This window comes from Phlebotomus papatasi, chromosome 3 (assembly GCF_024763615.1).
Source record: "Phlebotomus papatasi isolate M1 chromosome 3, Ppap_2.1, whole genome shotgun sequence".
NCBI lineage: Eukaryota > Metazoa > Arthropoda > Insecta > Diptera > Psychodidae > Phlebotomus > Phlebotomus papatasi.
Genome location: NC_077224.1, coordinates 79,690,387 through 79,709,262, shown reverse-complemented (window position 1 = coordinate 79,709,262; position 18,876 = coordinate 79,690,387). Strand labels below are relative to the sequence as shown.

Genomic DNA, 18,876 nt, shown 5'->3' with positions numbered 1-18,876 from the left:
ATTGATTTTCGTAAGAATGTTGACCTCTATTTAACCTCTAAATCAAAATTGGCATTAGAGAAATTTTGTCAGCAATTCAAGGGTATTTGCTGATCTGAATACGATGTATCTGAACAAAATGTTCACATGAATTATTGCCAAAACTATTAAAGCAATCATTGAAGCCTTTTTTTTGGAAAAATCCAAAAATATTGTCTAGGAGGAGTAAAAGGGGATGACAGAAAAGAAAAAAAAAACAAATGGGTCAAGTGGTAGAGCACTCGCTCTATGATGCAAGTGTCCCGGGTTCGAATCCCCTTTAGGTCACCAGGAATTTTTCTGGCGTTTAAAGGTGTTCGGATTGCATTCAGTGAGCTTCACTGCACTTGATTCCACGGGCATTGGACTGACAACCTCATCCCGTACAAGAAAAAATAATAATGCATGTCTAGAAATCCCTTTGCGGGAAGGCCTTCTTCCTTCATGGAATGTTGTGCCAGCATTATTATTATTATTATTATTATTAGATAATGTACACTTTTGGGAGGGTCATCGAAGACCGTAAGTCGATATCTCTTATCGTTTGGTCTCTGTCCTCGGAACATACAGGAAAATGGTCCATTTGTCTCTAACCATTACACTCAATAAATTCTCATAATCAATGGATTTTAAACATTGCACTATCTTAGAGATCGAGCAATAAAAAAAAACTGTGTACTTAACTCATACATAGAGGTAGCAAGCAATAAAAAAAAGACTGGAAAATGTGTTACAATTAATAAAGAAGTTGTTGCCAATGTTGCTGCCACTGGTGAAGGTTATGAGATAGTATTTAATTTCATTTCATCATCAAACAAGTTATTTTCAACGAGTTAGTGGTATTTTGCATAAAAAAAAGAGATGTATAATTTCTTGAAAAAGAGAGATAAAGTAAGATTAAAACCAAATTAAGAGATAGATACATGCACCACGCGCATATTTTTTTTAACCATCATCTTGTGATTTCCATTCATTGAAAAGTAGTATTCACAATCTCTCTCGTTCTTTCTTTCTACAATTGAGATATGATAGAAAATATCATTGCAATATCCACGAAGAAATCAACCTCTGAACACAGATTTTATAGCACTTCTATGTACATCCCATGATAAGCATTAATGCCAAATTCATCTGCCTCTCTAAAATGTATCATTTAACTACAAATTCAACTCTGTCGTCTCCCCCATTGAAGTCCAAATGACTCGTGTACGCTCTCTGTCTACATTTCTCGCTGAAACATGTGCAATAAGGTGAGTAACAGCTTTTAATTCAAATATTGCGGAAATTGTCTATTTCGGAATATTTTTGTTTAAAAGAGATTTCATTGCATGAGCCCCACACACTATACCACAAGCACTTACACACACGCAAGATAACTCGCCTCACAACTTGAAAAATGGTGTCAAACAAACCTTTATTAATAGTTGGCGAAAAAAAGAACACATAGACACATTGCAATTTCCACCAAAGCTATTATTGCTCGAAAAATTGTGGGGAAATTTTGCTTGATATTTTTTTTTTAAATTCTAAAATTTCAATTTCTTTTTTTTCCATACTCTCTTTAAGTTGCGCACAAAAGGCAGTGGCATCTTCTTTCCAAATAACCTCCAATTGACTGCAATTCATGAGGAAATGTTATTGCACATTTTATTTTTCAAAATGGAAAATTCAATATGTATTGTAATAGACTGTTCCATACAAGAAAGTCGATGTAATCATTCGATTGGCAATCAATTGGATCAAGACCCTTCTCTTATCGATATATGATTATTGTTAGTAGAAGTAGAACAAAATGCTATTGCACATTCCAAGAAATTTTCACTTTACTTCAGAACAAAGGTAAACTGGAAATGCGTAATATGTAACCTAGTTCTGTTTGGATTTGTAATTGGATTTTCTATAATAATAAATTCTCTAAAGAGCAAAAATTCAATTCTAATTAAAAAAATAATAATTGTCTAGTAGCGGCAATTGCGTTGAAAACTAGTACTAAACTATACTGACTGAAAATTAAATTTGCTTGACATTTCGCAATTTTAAATCAAAGTTAAGGCCATAAAGATTAGGATTGAAGATAATTCCAAGATTCATAATGGCTCCGGTACACCTTTTAGATCAGGAAAATTTCATGAAGTCGAAATTAGGATCCCTTTCTTTCTCACATGTTTTGCATATGTCTATCTCATTCTCTCGTACTCTTCTTCTTCTCTTAAACATCACTCCAAATTCAATTTAGCTCAAACGAATTTGGTATGCGAAAGAATTAGATAGTCATATGCAAAACATGTGAGAAAGAAAGTTTCGAATTTGGACTTCATAAAATTTTCCTGATCTAAAAGGTATGCCGGAGCCATAAAAGATTAAAAAAGTAAATCTAAATTCAGAAAAAAACATATTTAAAAATTTGTAAAGTTTACGCTTCAGCCGGAAGAGCGCCACTAGCGTTATGGCTTGAAGTGAATTTTTGTAAGAATACCAAATGCCATTTTAATGAGCTAAAGGCAGAGATGAGCAAGAACTGTGTGAAACCGAAAAAACGTCAAATGAAAATTGTACGTCAATGGTCAGAACACTATTTAGACAAGTTTATTTTGAAGTTTATTCGGTTTCAAACAGTTTTTCTCACTGGCTTAAGGGGATTATTTTTAATTTAAAAAAAAAAATGAAATATAATTAGACAACGTGGCTAAGAAACTTAGTAATACTTGTTTCAAACCAAAAATTTTTCTTTAAAAAAAAAAAATTCTCACTACAACTTGCAAAATATTATTTACTTTCTACATTTATTTGATTTGAATTTTTCACTTCGTATAAACCAAAAAAGGGTGGCAAAACATCCCAGACTTTGCGTCAGTTATGAATAGATTTACACTGAGAGAAATCCGAAAAAGATAAAATAACATTCCGGAAATGTTTATTTTACCCTGCAGTATTGATCCAAAATCGGTGTAAATGTTATGCTTTTTACGTGTATTAGGGGTTAAAATTACCCTTTTTCATGTTAATTTTACCCATAAAAAGGTGTAAAATTAACATTACAAAATGTTGATATATTTTTACACCTAAAAAGTGTTAAAGTTATGAGGAAAAAAAGTTAATCACATCCCCATTTTTTCTCAGTGTATTAACGATTCATATTCAATTGGAATCAGTTCAGATTTTATCAAAAATTCTAAGACCTTTCCAACGAGCCTAAATATGATACCATTCGGTTAAGAAATGCGCCCTCTAAAGCTTTTTAAACCTTTGACCCTGAAAAACTGTTATTAGGAATGTTATGTACATGGACTCAAAAATTAAAAAAAAATCGCTCGACGCGTTTTTAGGCAATTCCAAAGAATATGGTTTTAGAAGGGAAGGGGAGTGGGTTGAGGGAAAATGAGGAGCATGTCAATGGTCTTAGGGTTGACTTATGTGGGGTCCCCCGAAGGTCCCAAGTTTATATCTCTAACCGTTTGAACTCTAACGGCGTTATCACACTTGCACATTAAAATTTTAATGTGATTAACATTAATTGTCGCTTGTGAGCGTCCAAATATGTTATTTGTGTCTTTGAGTCACTTAATATTTGGGGTTTTTCTATTTATTGATAAAGAAGTGGACTTGGCCTGCAAAAATAAGTTTAAATTTACCTAAAGCATAAATATTTTTCACATTAAAAAAATTAAAGAGAAAATCACATTAATTTTTCGCATTAATGCTATAAATCAATTTATATAAAATTTTGCGGGCTAAGTCTACCTTTTTATCAACAAATAGATCAAATTTTGAATATTAAATGATTCAAACACACAAATTACACATTTGGACTCTCACCAGCGACAATTAATGTGAATCATATTAAAATTTTAATGTGCAAGTGTGATAACACAGTAAGAATGGTAACGGCCGGGCGAATAGCGTGTTATCATTTCTCAAAAATCATTCGAAACGTGGAAATTTTGGAGGGTGAAAAAATCAAGGAATTGTACTGCTCTCTCTGGACTATGGAGTTTGAGCAGTAAAATTATTGCTCCACAAGATTTTTATTAATATTTGTTCAATTTGGTTGAACTTTTGCGACTATAGCCTGAAGCCTTATTGTATAACAAATTAAGAACAGTTAACAGCGCCATCTATTGAGTTTTCTTCTGATATTATCTTGACAGTGTATAAGTTAATATCCATAAATTCTTTAGATTAAAAAATATTTCCAAATTTTTATGGCTTTTACACAATATTAGGAATTTTCATCAAATTTTCTGAGCTTAAGATCAAGATCAGAAAATGTCGTTCTTAAAAAAGTTTTGAAAATTATTAGTTGATCTTCAACTATAACTCTGTTCTAATTTCGACGCTAAGTGATCTGATTCACAAAATAGAAATTTAACTGTATCATTTCCTCTCTCAGAAGCAGTAATGCTCAAGTCACGTATTCCCCATTTTACTAACTCTTCCATACAGACATTAATTTATGTAAATGAAGAATGAATCGCGATTCACGAGGAGTGACACGAGTTTTTGATAATCAATTCTCTCTCTGTCTCTCTATTTTTCATCTATTTGTTTTTCACTTTATAACTATGAGGAAAGAGGAGTTTTATTCCCACGTGTTTTGTATGTCTCATTTACTGAAACTAAATATAATATTGTATACTAAATGATCTCTGGAAGGAAATGGTTGTAAATCAATCGGATTTCTGTATTTTTTTTCTTTTTGTTTTGCTCTCTGAGAAAAGGCAAAATAAGTAAAAATAAAATAAAATAAAAATAAGAAGAGAAAAGAATTTGTACTCACTTGTCTTCATCGGCAAAAATAAACTTTCGAAGCTTGAGATCTCTCAAAACGATCCCCTGTTCGTGACATGCTTTCACCGTTTCACACATTTGTCGGAACAAACGTCGTGCTTCCACTTCACGGAGACGCTTGCGGACGCGTACATAGGAATGGAGATCACCCTAGAAAGACAACAATCGCACCAGCATATTTGTAATAACAACATTCTCTAGTTTAGTGTTCTCTCTTGAGCATTTGATCTACTTTTTTTTTCAATTTAAATAACTTCTTTTTTTTCCTCTCTTACCTGCGATGGCGTGAAGAAGAGATAAGTTTGATTGGATCCTTGAATGACTTTTTGCAGTGGATTTATATGAGGATGTCCATCGAGACGAAAATGGGCCGTTAGAAGATTTGAGCAGGGATTGTTCGCAATCTGGATTTTTGTCCAAAAAGAAAATAAGAAGCAAAGAATAACGTTTAAATTCTATTGATCACATCTTATAAATTTTATTGGGAACTTTCTATTGCATGTTGCATGCAATGGTAATATATATTAATCTCTTGTACTTCAGTCAATTTATATTGTATATTAACTTAATAATTTAAACTATACAAACATTCATGTGTGATATAAATCATTAGATTTTTATACCCTCAATTAAATATTCCAATTAAAATTAATTAAAACAACTCGTTGAAAGTCGTTTGTCGTTTTTCACACTAATCATCACCTTAAATCTCTCCAACTGTCTAAATTAAATGATTTTACCATATACACAACTCTTGCCCTCTCCTCAAGTGCTAAACAATCTCAAAGGAAAACGTCTAGTGCAATATTAATAATGAACATTACGACAATGTAGCATGGTTAAACATTCAAAGTAAAATCACTAATGGACTTGTTTTAGCTTATGAGAACTATGATTCTTTCATTGGAATTTCAATTGCAGAGCCTTTACGCATTGAACGAATTTTTAAGAATTTCTTTTTTTTTTATCTTAAAATCTCTACACATTGAAAAAAATTTCGTCAAAATTAAATCTCCAGGGCCAATTTTTTTGCAAAGTTTGAAAAACCTAATTTTTTGCCTATTTTTGGGAGATAGGGAACTCATGAAAGGGGAAGGGGGAAATAAAGAGGTTGGGTTCGAGATCACGTTATTTGAGGAGGGGTCACCGAAGATCGGAAGTTGATATCTCTTACTGTTCAAATTTTATATGGGTCAAAAGACTAAAAATTGTCTTTTTGAACGAAAAATTTACATTTCTCCATACAATAGTTACGGACTATTTCCTTCAAAAAGCAATTTTGATGAAAATTGTAATGCATAGAGAGGCCTTTAACCATACACTGGTACAAATGAAAGAATCACCGGCGATCCTTTGAAAGTGTCCCGGAAAGTGTTTGACCGTTTTGACACTTATTTAAGTCCGGAATGAACAAATGAAACCAATGAAAACGTCATCTTCAATGTTCGCCCACATGAGAGAAATATGATATGAATAATAAGCTTACGATAAAACATAATTTATAAATGAGCTGCAAAATCAGGAGATGATACAAGTGAACCTTTTAAAAGATCAAATATATATCGTATAACCCACAAAAAAGTATGTAAAAGTTTGTACTCTTTTACAAACATAGTTCATAACATGATCACTTGACGAGCATTTTTTGTTCTTTTACAAACATTTTTTTGTAAATGTTCGTAAAATTTTGTTGTTCGTAACGTTTTGCCAGACAAACAAAAAGATACAAACGTGTGCATTTACAATCACAAACAAACATTTGTAATAGAACAAAAAAACCTCGTCAAGTGATCATGCACTGAGAGAAATCCGAAAAAGTTAAAATAACATTCCGGAAATGTTAATTTTACCCTGCATTATTGATCCGAAATCGGTGTAAATATTACTCTTTTTAGGTGTATTAGAGATTAAGGTTACCCCATTTTCATGTTAATTTTACCCTTGAAAAGGTGTAAAATTAACACTAAAAAATGTTGAAATATTTTTACATCTAAAAAGTGTTAATGTTCCGAGGAAAAAAAGTTAATCGCAGCCCCTTTTTTCTCTCAGGTTACGAGCAACGTTTGTGAAAAAAGTACAAACTTTTGCGAACATTTTTGTGGATCATAAGCATTAGATTACAAGCATTTCGTAAGTTATGAATAGGAATTCACGAACAAACAATAAATTTTTTTGTATAGTTACTTAAAGTATTTAAATAAACTTTCATCTATAAACCCCAAATTGCATTTACAATTTCATGAAATTAGGTGCAAAACGACGAAGCATAAAATATATTAACTTTTATATTTTCTTTAGAAGTTTCTTTTACTAAAAAATAAAATTTTTCAATTGCCAAAATAAAATATGTATTAATTTTTTTTCATTGTACATAATTTAACTGCAAGCAAATCGCGTCGTAAGAATAATAGTGTTTTTAAGACAGTAAAATATCGTACATAACAGGAGTTTTGAAAAACTGTATCTTTAAGATTTACTCAAATTGAGAAAATATTTTTGATAAATTTTACTACCATCCAAAAAATTAAATATTTATGAATGCCTTAAGAGCGAAGGATGCTTCAAGCTGTTTTATAGCATTCAAGGATTTAAAAGGTTCCAGCCGACCAGGTTTAAAATACAATAAACTCTAAATAAGTATGACATTTCCATTTTAACTTTATTATTGTAAAGTTTGCTACATTTCAACTTAAAGAATTTAAAAAATTGACACTTAATAACTAAAAATGTGTAACGAATCGGCTTTAAAAAAAAACAATTTAAAAAATTTAAGCTTAAAGACCCATTTCTAAATTGGGAAGCAAATTAAATAATTTACTGCAAGGATTTAATTCTCATTTTTTATTTATTTTTGCCAATAAATTTGAAGTTGGGTCTATTTTAGAGGTTGACGAGTTGCAAGTGAATAAAAGAAAACTGTTATACTATCAGACCTAAGGCTTATGTCATATAACTCAACTTTAAATTCTTAACAGTCAAGATTTGTTGGAAAATTTTAACTCAGGATAGGATATTAAGGATAAGTCTATTAGATTGTAAAAAAAAAATTAAATTGCTTGTTAATTAGGATTTTAAGAACTTTAGGAAATAGCCTAAACCTCTAACCTGAAGACCGTTTTATTAGGGCAATGATCCGCAGCATTATTGCAATAGCTGTGATTTCCAAAGAATCACGGCTAACAAACAGAGAGTCTTTTACTGTTGTAAATGTTCAAAAGCGTAACTAAATATATTTTCAATTTACCCCCAAGTGTGCATAAGAAATTGTTTTATGCTATACAGAACTTCCCTGTTAAAAAACACAACATTGCGTCTCAAGTGGACAAGTCCTTAATTTAATTGTATACTCAAGCTACTCTATTAAAAAAAACCAATTAAATTGCAGTAAATTTCATTTCCGTTTCTGAGATTGTAGTCCAAATAAATAAACAACACATGCAACTTAGAGATTTTATATCTGAATGTTGAGTAAAAAAAAAATCTATAGAAATTTTCTATACTCAAATAATATAATTATTTACCAAAACAATCATCTAAATATTAAACATTCATTTTGAACAAAACACTAAATGTTCCGCGACTTCAACAGCGCCAATAACCTCTTTATCGCTCATTCATGACCTTCAGACTGATTTCAACTCCCCAAGATATATGCATAATGAAACATGTCATTTCAATTGATATTTCTCTTTCGGGCAGACAAAAGATTTAAACAATAATAATATTACTTCCCATTTTCTGCTCTGCACTCTATTTTATAGCTAAACAACTTCAAGTTTCATTGAGCTACTTTGTACGATTATTTCAGCAATTACTCCATTAGTCGGAAAATTCATTATATAAAAACGTCATATTTCTTGCAATATATTTTAGAAATAAACCAGAAGACAGCAACAACAACAAAACACGAATTCTAAGTAACAATGAATTTCTACATATTGCATTATGAAATACAAAAACCAAAAAAAAAACACACCGCATGAGATAGCATTTATCCAACCAAGATAAAACAGTACAGAAATATAGTTTGGTTTGCTCAATACAAAATGATAAGAAAACTGTTTAAAAGTTATTTAGGAATTTTTGTGGATTAAAGAAAAAAACAAAACCACAATTTCCACTAAGAAAATACACTAAAATTAAAGCCGTCTTAAAACCAGAGGTTTAGTCTAGTTTCTAAAGGTCTCAGAATCCTGAATAGCAACTAATTTTATTTCTCTCTCAGTCATTTGTCCTTAATAATCCAATCCTAGTTAAATTTTCCCAAAAAAATTCTTGACTGGTAAGAAATTATAACAGTTGAGCCATATGGCTAAGCTTTAGGTCTGAAGCCCGTATAATTCTCAATTGTCCTGAATAAAATAATAAAAAATGAATTTAAAGAACATTAGAAAAGCAAGTGAATCTTTTTAATAACAGCAAGGAATTAGAATTGTAGTGTAAAGAACACTATTTTCTTATCGTTGAAAGTATTTATACAAATTCCACAGATTATCCAGAATATTATTTTAGCCATAAAATCTGTGAAAAACAACAGCGAAAATACTCTTGACATTTTAAAGGTTTAAAATTGGGAAATTGAAATGTTTCCACCAAAGCTTTGCTTAAAGTTTTTCCCAAAACTGTGTATCAACAAAATTTTGAGAAAAAAAACATCATTTTCTAGCAATTACGAACTCAGCTTTTACGTACAAGCTTCGATTCCAATTACTCTACATCAATAAAAAATATCTAATGGATCACTAGAAACCCTTCGAATGCATTGTGAGCACTAGAAATGTAAGGGAAAGTACTCTCTCGTCGAACGTTTATGCCTTCGAATAATATGAATTTCTTTTGGTTTTCCTAAGAAACTATAATTTTCACGTAATTATCAATAAATTGTAAATAAGCTAACTAATAATTAATAGAAATGTGATAGTTCATTGGGAAAAATAAATAATAAGGCATGAACGTTCGACGGTAGAGTACTTTCCCCTAAATAAGGGTGACATAAAAATATTTAAAAGTTTAATTTATAATTATCGACACATAATACATAAAGGAGGATATGCAAAGTTGAATAAAATTATTATTACTTTTCTAAATTTTTGTGTACGAGTAAATCCTCAGGGTTAAAATCGGTCATGATTTCATGGGTGACGCAAAATTGGATATTAAATAACAGAATTTAAGAAGTTAAATTAAAAATTTCAAATTTATTTTTGAATGCTGATTGTTCATTCGGAATTTGAGTCTTTCAATTCTGAAGTTTAATTTTTAAGTATCTTTAAACAAAATTCTAATGCGCATTTTATCATGGATAATTTCTAATATGGATAATTAGCGTAACTTACTCGACTTATAAATCAGCAAAACTTACAAAATGCTCGTAAATCATATAACCCACAAACAAGTTCGTAAAAGTTTGTACTTTTTCACAAACATTGTTCGTAACATGATTACTTAAAGAGCATTTTTGTTGTTTTACAAACATTTTTTCGTAGATTTTTTTAATCTGGCAAAAATTTACGAACAAATGAGAAAATTTTACGAACTTTTTTTCGTGTATTTACGAACATTTATGAACAAATGTTTGTAAAAGTATAAAAATGCTCGTCAAATGATCATCTTACGAACAATATTTGTGAAAAAAAGTACATAGTTTTACGAACTTATTTCTAGGTTATACGATTCAAGAACATTAAGAATCCAATAGGAATTCACAAACATTTACGAACAATTTTACGAAATATTTCTTTTTGTGTACAGCAAACTTTTATTGATAAAATCATCTTAAATAGCCTCAAAGGATTCTTTAAAATAAAAGAAAACTATTCTTAAGAGTTTACTCAATAAACAAGGGCCCCTTTATACAAGTCCAACAAAGCCAGCGAAAAAAGAAACATTATGAAATGATTGTTGAATTTTCCAGGAATGTCTTTCATGTACGGGACTATTGCACAAAATCACTTTTGTTAAATGACTGAATTAAAATATTATAATATTGTGAAATAATTCGAGACTCGTTAATTGAACAATAAGACCATATTCTCTTTTTTTCTCAATAACTTTTCATTCTTTACTCTTTACAGAAGATTGAAATAGAATTTAGTAAACAATAATAATAATAAAATATTCTTATCGTCTTTTGTGGCATAACACAATATCCTCTATTACACCAATCAATTAACATTGATTCACACAAACATTTCAATATCTACCATGCTTTGGCATTATAATTAATTTTGTCATAATAGTTATCTCCAATTCGAGAGACAACGTCATCATCACACAAATACTTCCAAGGAAAATCCCCCAAGTCCATTGTCTTGAGATTTCTCTCTCTTTCTTACTCTTTCACAATCTCAGGAAATTCTTATTTACAACGCAATACGGCATAATTTTGTCTGTGTGTTAGTATTTTTTTTTTATCAAGGCAATTGAAAACATTGAAAATTTATGCGTCACATAGAAACGTGTGAATCACCACGTGGTCATTCTTGAAAGGAAGCTTTGACACGTCATTTTCGTCATCACCAAAGCATTTATCAAAGCCCACACTGCAACTGGGAGAGAAAGGGAGACTTTTTGCTGGTAAATCAGCGGAAAAATTGATGAAATCAACTTTGTATGAGATCAGTGTCTGTCAAATGATCGTCTCACAGCTTGAGGTCAAAAAGTTATTGAATATAAATCACCATTATCACTAATGAATTGTGAGAAATGATTTGCATTCATCACAAAACCAATTGCAATTGATTTTGCAAGACAAACTATATATAATGTAACATGATCTTGTTATTTACAATCAAAGAAAAATCACGTTTTTTAATAGTTTACATTGTTGATAAATGTCTTCGGAATTTCAGAAGGTTTTTTTTCCCCTCTCTCATAAGAGATGTTGAAATATGTTTACACAGAACACATCTTATTGAAAAGTCAGGAAGACAAACAAACTGATATGATACTACAATGACTTCTGGGTTAAACACTTTGGACGCAGAAAATTTCATGATTATTTGCAGGAAGTTTATCATTGTGGGAGATTAAACGTTGAATTTGATGAATGTTTGTGAAAAAATTGGATGTTTCCAAAAGACTCATCTCTGAGATCTGAGAAACATTGTAAAAGGGCGAGACGATAAAGAAGCTCACTTTTATTTCACAATATTATTTGATATAGATTATAATATTTTTTTTTTAATCTATTGGCAAATACAACTGTTCGTTTTCAAGGAGAATTTGGTCGAAAAGTTATTTACCACAATTTTGGGAATAAAAGACTAGGGAAAGACTTTCAGGCTTGTCACATTTCATATTTTTACCATGTTCCATTATACGGGCTTCAGACCTATAAGACTTAGTCAAATGGCTTAACTTTTCTAATTAGTTATTGGTAAAGGTTTTTGGAAAATTTCGGATTAAATATTGTGAGTAAATGATCCGTAAGATTTTCAAAAACGGAAAAAAATTAAATGCTATTTAGGAATTTGAAACTTTCGGGAACTAGGCTATACCTCTAGTCTGAAGACCATTTTAATGAATCTTACCTAATTTTATTACCAAAAATGTGTGACTTAAGACTGGCTGTTAAAATATTTTGCCATTAGGTCAAATTCATTAAAGGAATATGAAAAAAATATGAAGTTTTTTAAGCCAGAGTGTGTGCGAAGCCTGAAAGCCTTGCCCTACCTATATGAAATATTCATTTTCAATATTTGAATGCCAAAATGTGATTGCTAATTCTTAAGGTTTATCCATTAGAGCTTCTAAGGCTATCAGACTTCAGATTTAGCCCAATTCACGAAGCTGAATCAAATATGTTTAATGTAGGGAATTTTCGAATAGAACCTAATTTAAAATTCATAATTAGATCATGCTCAAAAATACTTCATTGTACCCTGATACTGCAAAGTAATTTCTTTTTAAATCTTTCATATAGAAAGCCTGTAAAAATGAGAGAAGTTAAGATAAAACCGGTAAAACTTCAGACTTATGAAACCTGGTAGATTCAGGCTGAGGCGAGAATAACCCTGTAAAATTTGACAATAAAGATTTATCCAAAACTGTCATACACTGAGGTCGTACACTGGGATCGTTGATTAGAGGTCCTTTACAAAAAATTCCTTTATCTAATTTAGGCTTAAGGCGTTAAGTTTATTTCAAAATAAAATTTAAAAACGTTTCTTTTCTTACTTTTAACTTTTAATGGGATATCAAAAACGTTGTAATTCTAAGTAAACTTACATTTAGCATTTCAACACGGTTTTTTGGAATTATTTTTTGTTCTTAATCTAAATTGGTATTATTTATAAATAAATATCGTTTAGGTAGGTCCACTAACCGAACCTTTAATGACAAAATCACGCCTTTAAACCTAGGCTTATCATTGGCTTTTCCACTTGAAACGATTTTAGATTTGAAGACTTTAAAATATTATGGCTTCGGCACACCTTTTAGATCAGAAAAACTTCATAAAGTCAAAATTCCCATTCATTTCATTCTTACAGGCTCTGTATATTTCAATCTTAGGCCGGCTTCAGACCTAAGACTTAGCCATAAGGCTTAACTGCACACAGAAAAATGGAAAATTCTTAAACAGAAACACCCAGGAATTTAATGTCAAATCCCATCCAATGAATACCAATGCCCTAATCCTAATCGTTAATCATTTAGTTTTAATTGTAATTTGCAAATCTCAAGACATTTTTCAGCTAATGTTGAACCTAAACTCCCTATCTCTTAGCGTCAAATAGATAGGGATTCTAGCCCATTTTATTGGCAAAGAGCTTCTGAATTTGAATACCTCGGGAATTCACGTCCAATTTATGTTCCCGGAGTCTTATATAGGGTAAATGTCCTAATTCAAAAGCATTTCATTAAGCTTTAACTTTGACAGAAGATTCAACACATTAAGTTCATTTTTCTTTCTGAAGAAAATTAACATTAATTTGCTCCTTGACTCTTCTAGAATGTTACTGCTGCTCAGTGAAAAATCTTTAGATATATTTTGAAAACTTTTAAATACAAGAAAAATACACAAGTGTAAAATGCTTCTTATGGAAATGAAATAATCCAAATGGAGACAAGAGAAAGTTTCTAATTGGAGACAAACAGTGTAAATAAAACCGCGACGAAAGGCTTCCAAAACCTTGTTTAGTTGCTTTTGAGTGCAGGATTTGTTCTTATTCCTGATCTTTTCTACTTTCTCATCTAAAACAATAAGAAAATCTCTCCAAAAAAAATCATATTTCCGGGGTTTCCTATTGAAGCATTTGCACACACTTCAAAAAAACCAATTTTGTTCACGAAATAAGTAATTATTTCATTTGAAAGCTACACGTAACGTTAACAATAAAGATTAGTACTTAATTTTACTAAAATTAATCAGAAATGTGACACAAATGTTAAACAAAACGAACGAAAAACAGTCACTTTATTGCGTTTTGCATTGGAAAACATGGTCGATTTACGAAAAAGTCAATAGTGAAAAGGTACACTTTTAATTTTTCTGAGAAATTAACAAATTAAAATTTGTGAATATGAATGGATTTTCGCTTTATTTGGAGCAAAATTAACTAAATAATGAAACTGAGGTAATAGGAAATATATAAACATAGTAATTTAGTACTGTATTTATCATGTAAACAGTGGCGTTTCCATTTGGAGTACCGAAAAATTTCCATTTGAAGCTGGTTTTGAATTAGCTTAATTTACCCTAATCTTAAATTTAGAGTCAAAATTTTTCTATGTGTGCTCTATTTTTTTATCACTCACGATTTTTAGGAAAACTTTAAGTTAGGAATGGATTATTTATTATTATTAATCGTATCGAGATATATTCATTACAAAGGTAATCATTTTTACAATGTCCATATCCCGTGTTAGAAGAACCTGCTAGTCCGTTTGTAGACTCGCCCAGGAGCGCCTTCCCCGTATTGTGGATGCTTCTTCTATGCTCCCGGAATTGTTGGGCGTAGGCGGTGCATTATATTACGTTATTAACATATGAAAATTGTCTAAATTAGACATTCAGATCTTTGCACCGGGCGGGACTCGAACTCACAACAGTAAGTCGAGCCAGGGAATCGATCCGCCCAAGAGCCAACAGTCTTGCCTATTGCGCCACTGATTCCCCAATTCCCACAAGGAATGGATTATTAAAGATAAATGACCTATAGGGTTCTCAAAAAGCAATAAAATTTCTCGCTATTTACGATTTTGAGACCAGCGGGAACTGTGCTAAACTTCTAGTCTGAAGATATCTTTACTCTTTCGCACTCTTCTTCTTTTAAACATCACTCCAAATTAAATTTAGTTCAGTCCAATTTTGAGTCAGAAAAAGTGGGATAGACTTATGCAAATCTTTTGAGAAAGAAAGGCACGCGAATTTGGATTTCATAACATTATGTGGATCTAAAAGGTGTGTCGGAGGTATTAGAATTGAGAAAAACATCTTTGAAGCGGAAGGCGTTTAACACATTTCATTTGCTTAAGACCAAAAAATTCAAAAGACAAGGAAATAATAAATATCTAATAAACCTCAGTGGCCCCAATGGTTGGTTCCTCTAAGGTTCTATGACTGATAAATTAATATATGTACATTTGAATGGGATAATTTGTGCAAAATCACAGAATTCTTCGAATTTCGGCTGAGTTTTATTTTATTTTTTCAATATTTATTTTGTACTAATAATGTTTAAAATTAATGCCGATCGAAGAAAACCGAATTTTATTTAAAATTCATATTCAAGTAGGGTAAAGTGGTACAAGTTGGACAGTGGTACAAGTTGAACAATGGTACAATTTGGACAGGGCTTTCTGTCTTGATAAATTCAGTACTTCATTTTTATTTGTATATTTTTAATGCTTTAGTTTTATAATTTGGTTCCTTGTGCATAAAAACAAGTTTTGTACTGTATTTATCAAGAAAAAAGCCATGTCCAACTTGTACCGGCGAATTGTCCAACTTATAACACTCATTCCAAATTATAAACTTTACCCTAGCTAGAATTTTTGCAATAAATTGAGAAGATAAGCATTAAAATACTGAATTAGGGTAACGTGTGGTATTTCTGGACAAGGTGCTTTTCGGGACAAATTATGGGTATTTTGGGACACATCAAAAATCCTATAAATATTTGTTTTCTAATTATTTTTAAGTTCTATATGAAATATTAATCTTTTTACGTATCAGATAAACATAAAACTTCTGAAATTTAGTTTAATGTAAAGCGTGAAATACGCGTGAATTGTGAGTGTCACATTTCACTTTTTAAAAAACCTTCAGTGCGGTCAATTTTGGAGATATCAACACAAACAGTGCTTAGTTTTTTTTCGATTTAAGTCACTTCAAAAGTGAAATTTAAACAAAAATTTTATGAAAGAGTGAAGTTTTATCTGTCCCGAAATACCCAACTGTCCCGAATTACACCACTTTTACCTCTTTACATTTTTTGCTATTTTGAATAAAAAATTATGCATTTTTCAATATTTTTCGATAAGAATCTTATTCTGGATAGCATAAGGAACATAAATATTTGTATCAACAAAGAAAAAAATTATTTGAGAAGTCGTTAAGCTGTTTAAAACTTGAAAGTGCTAAAAAAGTGTCCCGAAATACCACACGTTACTCTACTTAAAATTTATTGGAAATGCAAGTCTTTAAGACCTTCTGATGAAATCCTCGAAATTATTGTAACACTTGAGAAACCGGAAACATTGCCCACGAAGAAAACAAGTAAAATATCAATAAATTTACGAAAAAAAATTGATAAATACCAAATCAAGAAACCACGAGTTACAAGTCTCTCAAAATAATCACTGGAAAAACCACAAAAGCCCATTTCTGCATGCATTAATAATAAAATTGCAATTTTATTAGCAAAATTCAATGACTTTTACCTTGCACACGAGCTCCTCATGAGTCTTGACGTCCACACACTTGTACAGCGAGCCCCCGTCCACAAGATCCAGCAGAAGGTAGCGCTCAGCCAGGAGTGCTGCATTTGCCGGTGGCAGGATGACACCTGGTGGAACCTGACCAGTTCCGGCGCCTCCACCATTTTCCGGTGATGCAGCAGCCCCCGAATTTGCTGCACCTTCTGCATTGGGACTTGTGGCTGGAACTCGCATTACTCGCTGCTGACATTGCTGCGTATGCATGGGAAAACGGCCACAGTGGGACAGTCGATGGTGGAAGCACTTCTTCTGCTCACCACCATTGCTGACACCCGTCCCATTGACCGCCTGCCCCTCGTCCGGCTTATTGGTTGGTGCAATGCGACTGAAGGCATTTGGTACGATCGGTGTACGAAATGTTGTATCCATTATCACTTTTTTTTTAAATTTTGCAAAAAACTTATTTTCTTGTCACTTTGTAATTTTTCTTTTTAACTCAATCACTTCCTATTCTGTGTAACACTCGTCTCGAACTGACTCAAAACACTATGTAACCTTCACACTTTATGTATTATCTCTCTCTAGGGTCCTGCACTTATTGCGTGCAATTTTGTAAACTTGTGTAATAGAATCACCCTTCTTATAGTAATTCTTCACACTCTTTCCCTCTCTCTCTTCCTGAACCCTCTTTAATTTCACAATGTCCCTCAATATAACGTAAAATTCTTCCTTTATCCGAAACAGGTTTTTGTTTATATACAAAAGATGGCTCGATGATGAATTCAAGTGCGATTTTTCCTTGCCAAAACACTCAAATTATAAGAATGATTTTTATATAAAACTTAAGCATGATTTTTCTTTTTGAGCATTTAGAGATGAATTAATTAAAAATTTATTAAAAATACTTATAGATTAAAAAGAAAGAAAATTGTGTTTTAATAAAAAAAACCGAATTTTATCCCGATTTTTTTCTTTCTTTATCTTGCTTTGTACTTTTTGAGATGATTTTGGGATTAAAACTTCACTGTATGAGTTCTCAATGATCTTCATAAAAAAAGATCCACTTGTTTGTTAAAATAAGCTTTTTTTGTTTTTAAACTTAGTGAAATTGATCGAAACGTAATCCAAGAGTTGGGCCTGATGACGTAGCTAGGTGAGGCATCAATAGATTTTCTCTGCAATTAAAATATTAAAAAAAAACCATGTGATAACTAAACAAAAAAAATCGCGGAATTCGCGACAATCTTTAAATCTTCAAGAGCCTTTGTGCGCTTATTTATTTATTTTTTTCTTGTATACCAACGCCGATGACAAACTTCTCTAAAATTAGCCACTCCTTTGCAAACATTGCTGCTATTCCGGTTTAAACAAACAAGAAAAGACAGGAAAGATTCTTTTTCGTCATTTCTTCATCTTCCACACTCTCTGCCTGCCTTCTTTTCTTTTCTTAATGAGCTTCTCTCTCTCTGAGCTCAAAATGCCATATAGAACGACGCAAAAAGTATTTTGCAAATATCTTTTTTTTATTGCCTACACATTTATACACTCCCCGGGGAATAGAACAAAAAAAAAGTGTAATATTTCTCTATTTTCAATTCTCTCTCCGTGCTTCTCTTCTATCAGGTTCGATTAACCTTGGCGATGTGATAAGACTTGAAAATCTAACACGAAATTTTTATTTCGCATGATTACGCGTATTTAATCAGTGGTGCCAACTTTTCCACTCAATACATCGCAATTTTTTGCAATTTAGCTTCTTTGATGATCATGAAAGGCCACATGTTTTTTTGCACATTTTTCAGCAGAAACAAATTCATTAAGAATGTCAGGAAATATCTGGTTGAGTAGGTTCATTTTATTAAAAAAAATACCAGCGAAGAAAATAAAAAATTCAAGGAAGTTGAGTTATGATAACACAAAAAAAAATTCTCTTCAATCATTAGAGATGCAATATATTAAAAATAAATTGGCAAATGTTAAAAAGATATAAACATAAATGAATAATCTCACATGACAACGTATATGGTTTCGTATTTTTGCGAAATTCTCAAAGCTTAACAACAAAGTCGAAGGGTATGAAACGTGTGAAATGTGATTCATTCGAATCAAATTGAACGTCTAGATTCATTCACTAGAACGACTAGAACAATAATTCTAGAAGTATAAAAGCTTCTTTTCTCTGAAACG

General features: G+C 31.4%; 1 protein-coding gene across 1 annotated transcript in view; it reads right to left on the bottom strand.

The window, feature by feature from the left end:
- Nucleotides 1–18,876, bottom strand: part of LOC129805930 (tribbles homolog 2-like) — a 77,367-nt gene that overhangs the window by 55,176 nt on the left and 3,315 nt on the right. Inside the window, exons 2-4 of the mRNA XM_055854186.1 lie at nucleotides 16,693–17,864; nucleotides 5,082–5,210; nucleotides 4,796–4,956 (exon numbers count right to left, since the gene is read on the bottom strand). Coding sequence (XP_055710161.1) covers nucleotides 4,796–4,956; nucleotides 5,082–5,210; nucleotides 16,693–17,118 — 716 coding nt within the window. The 5' untranslated portion in view covers nucleotides 17,119–17,864. The remainder of the gene's footprint in view (nucleotides 1–4,795; nucleotides 4,957–5,081; nucleotides 5,211–16,692; nucleotides 17,865–18,876) is intronic.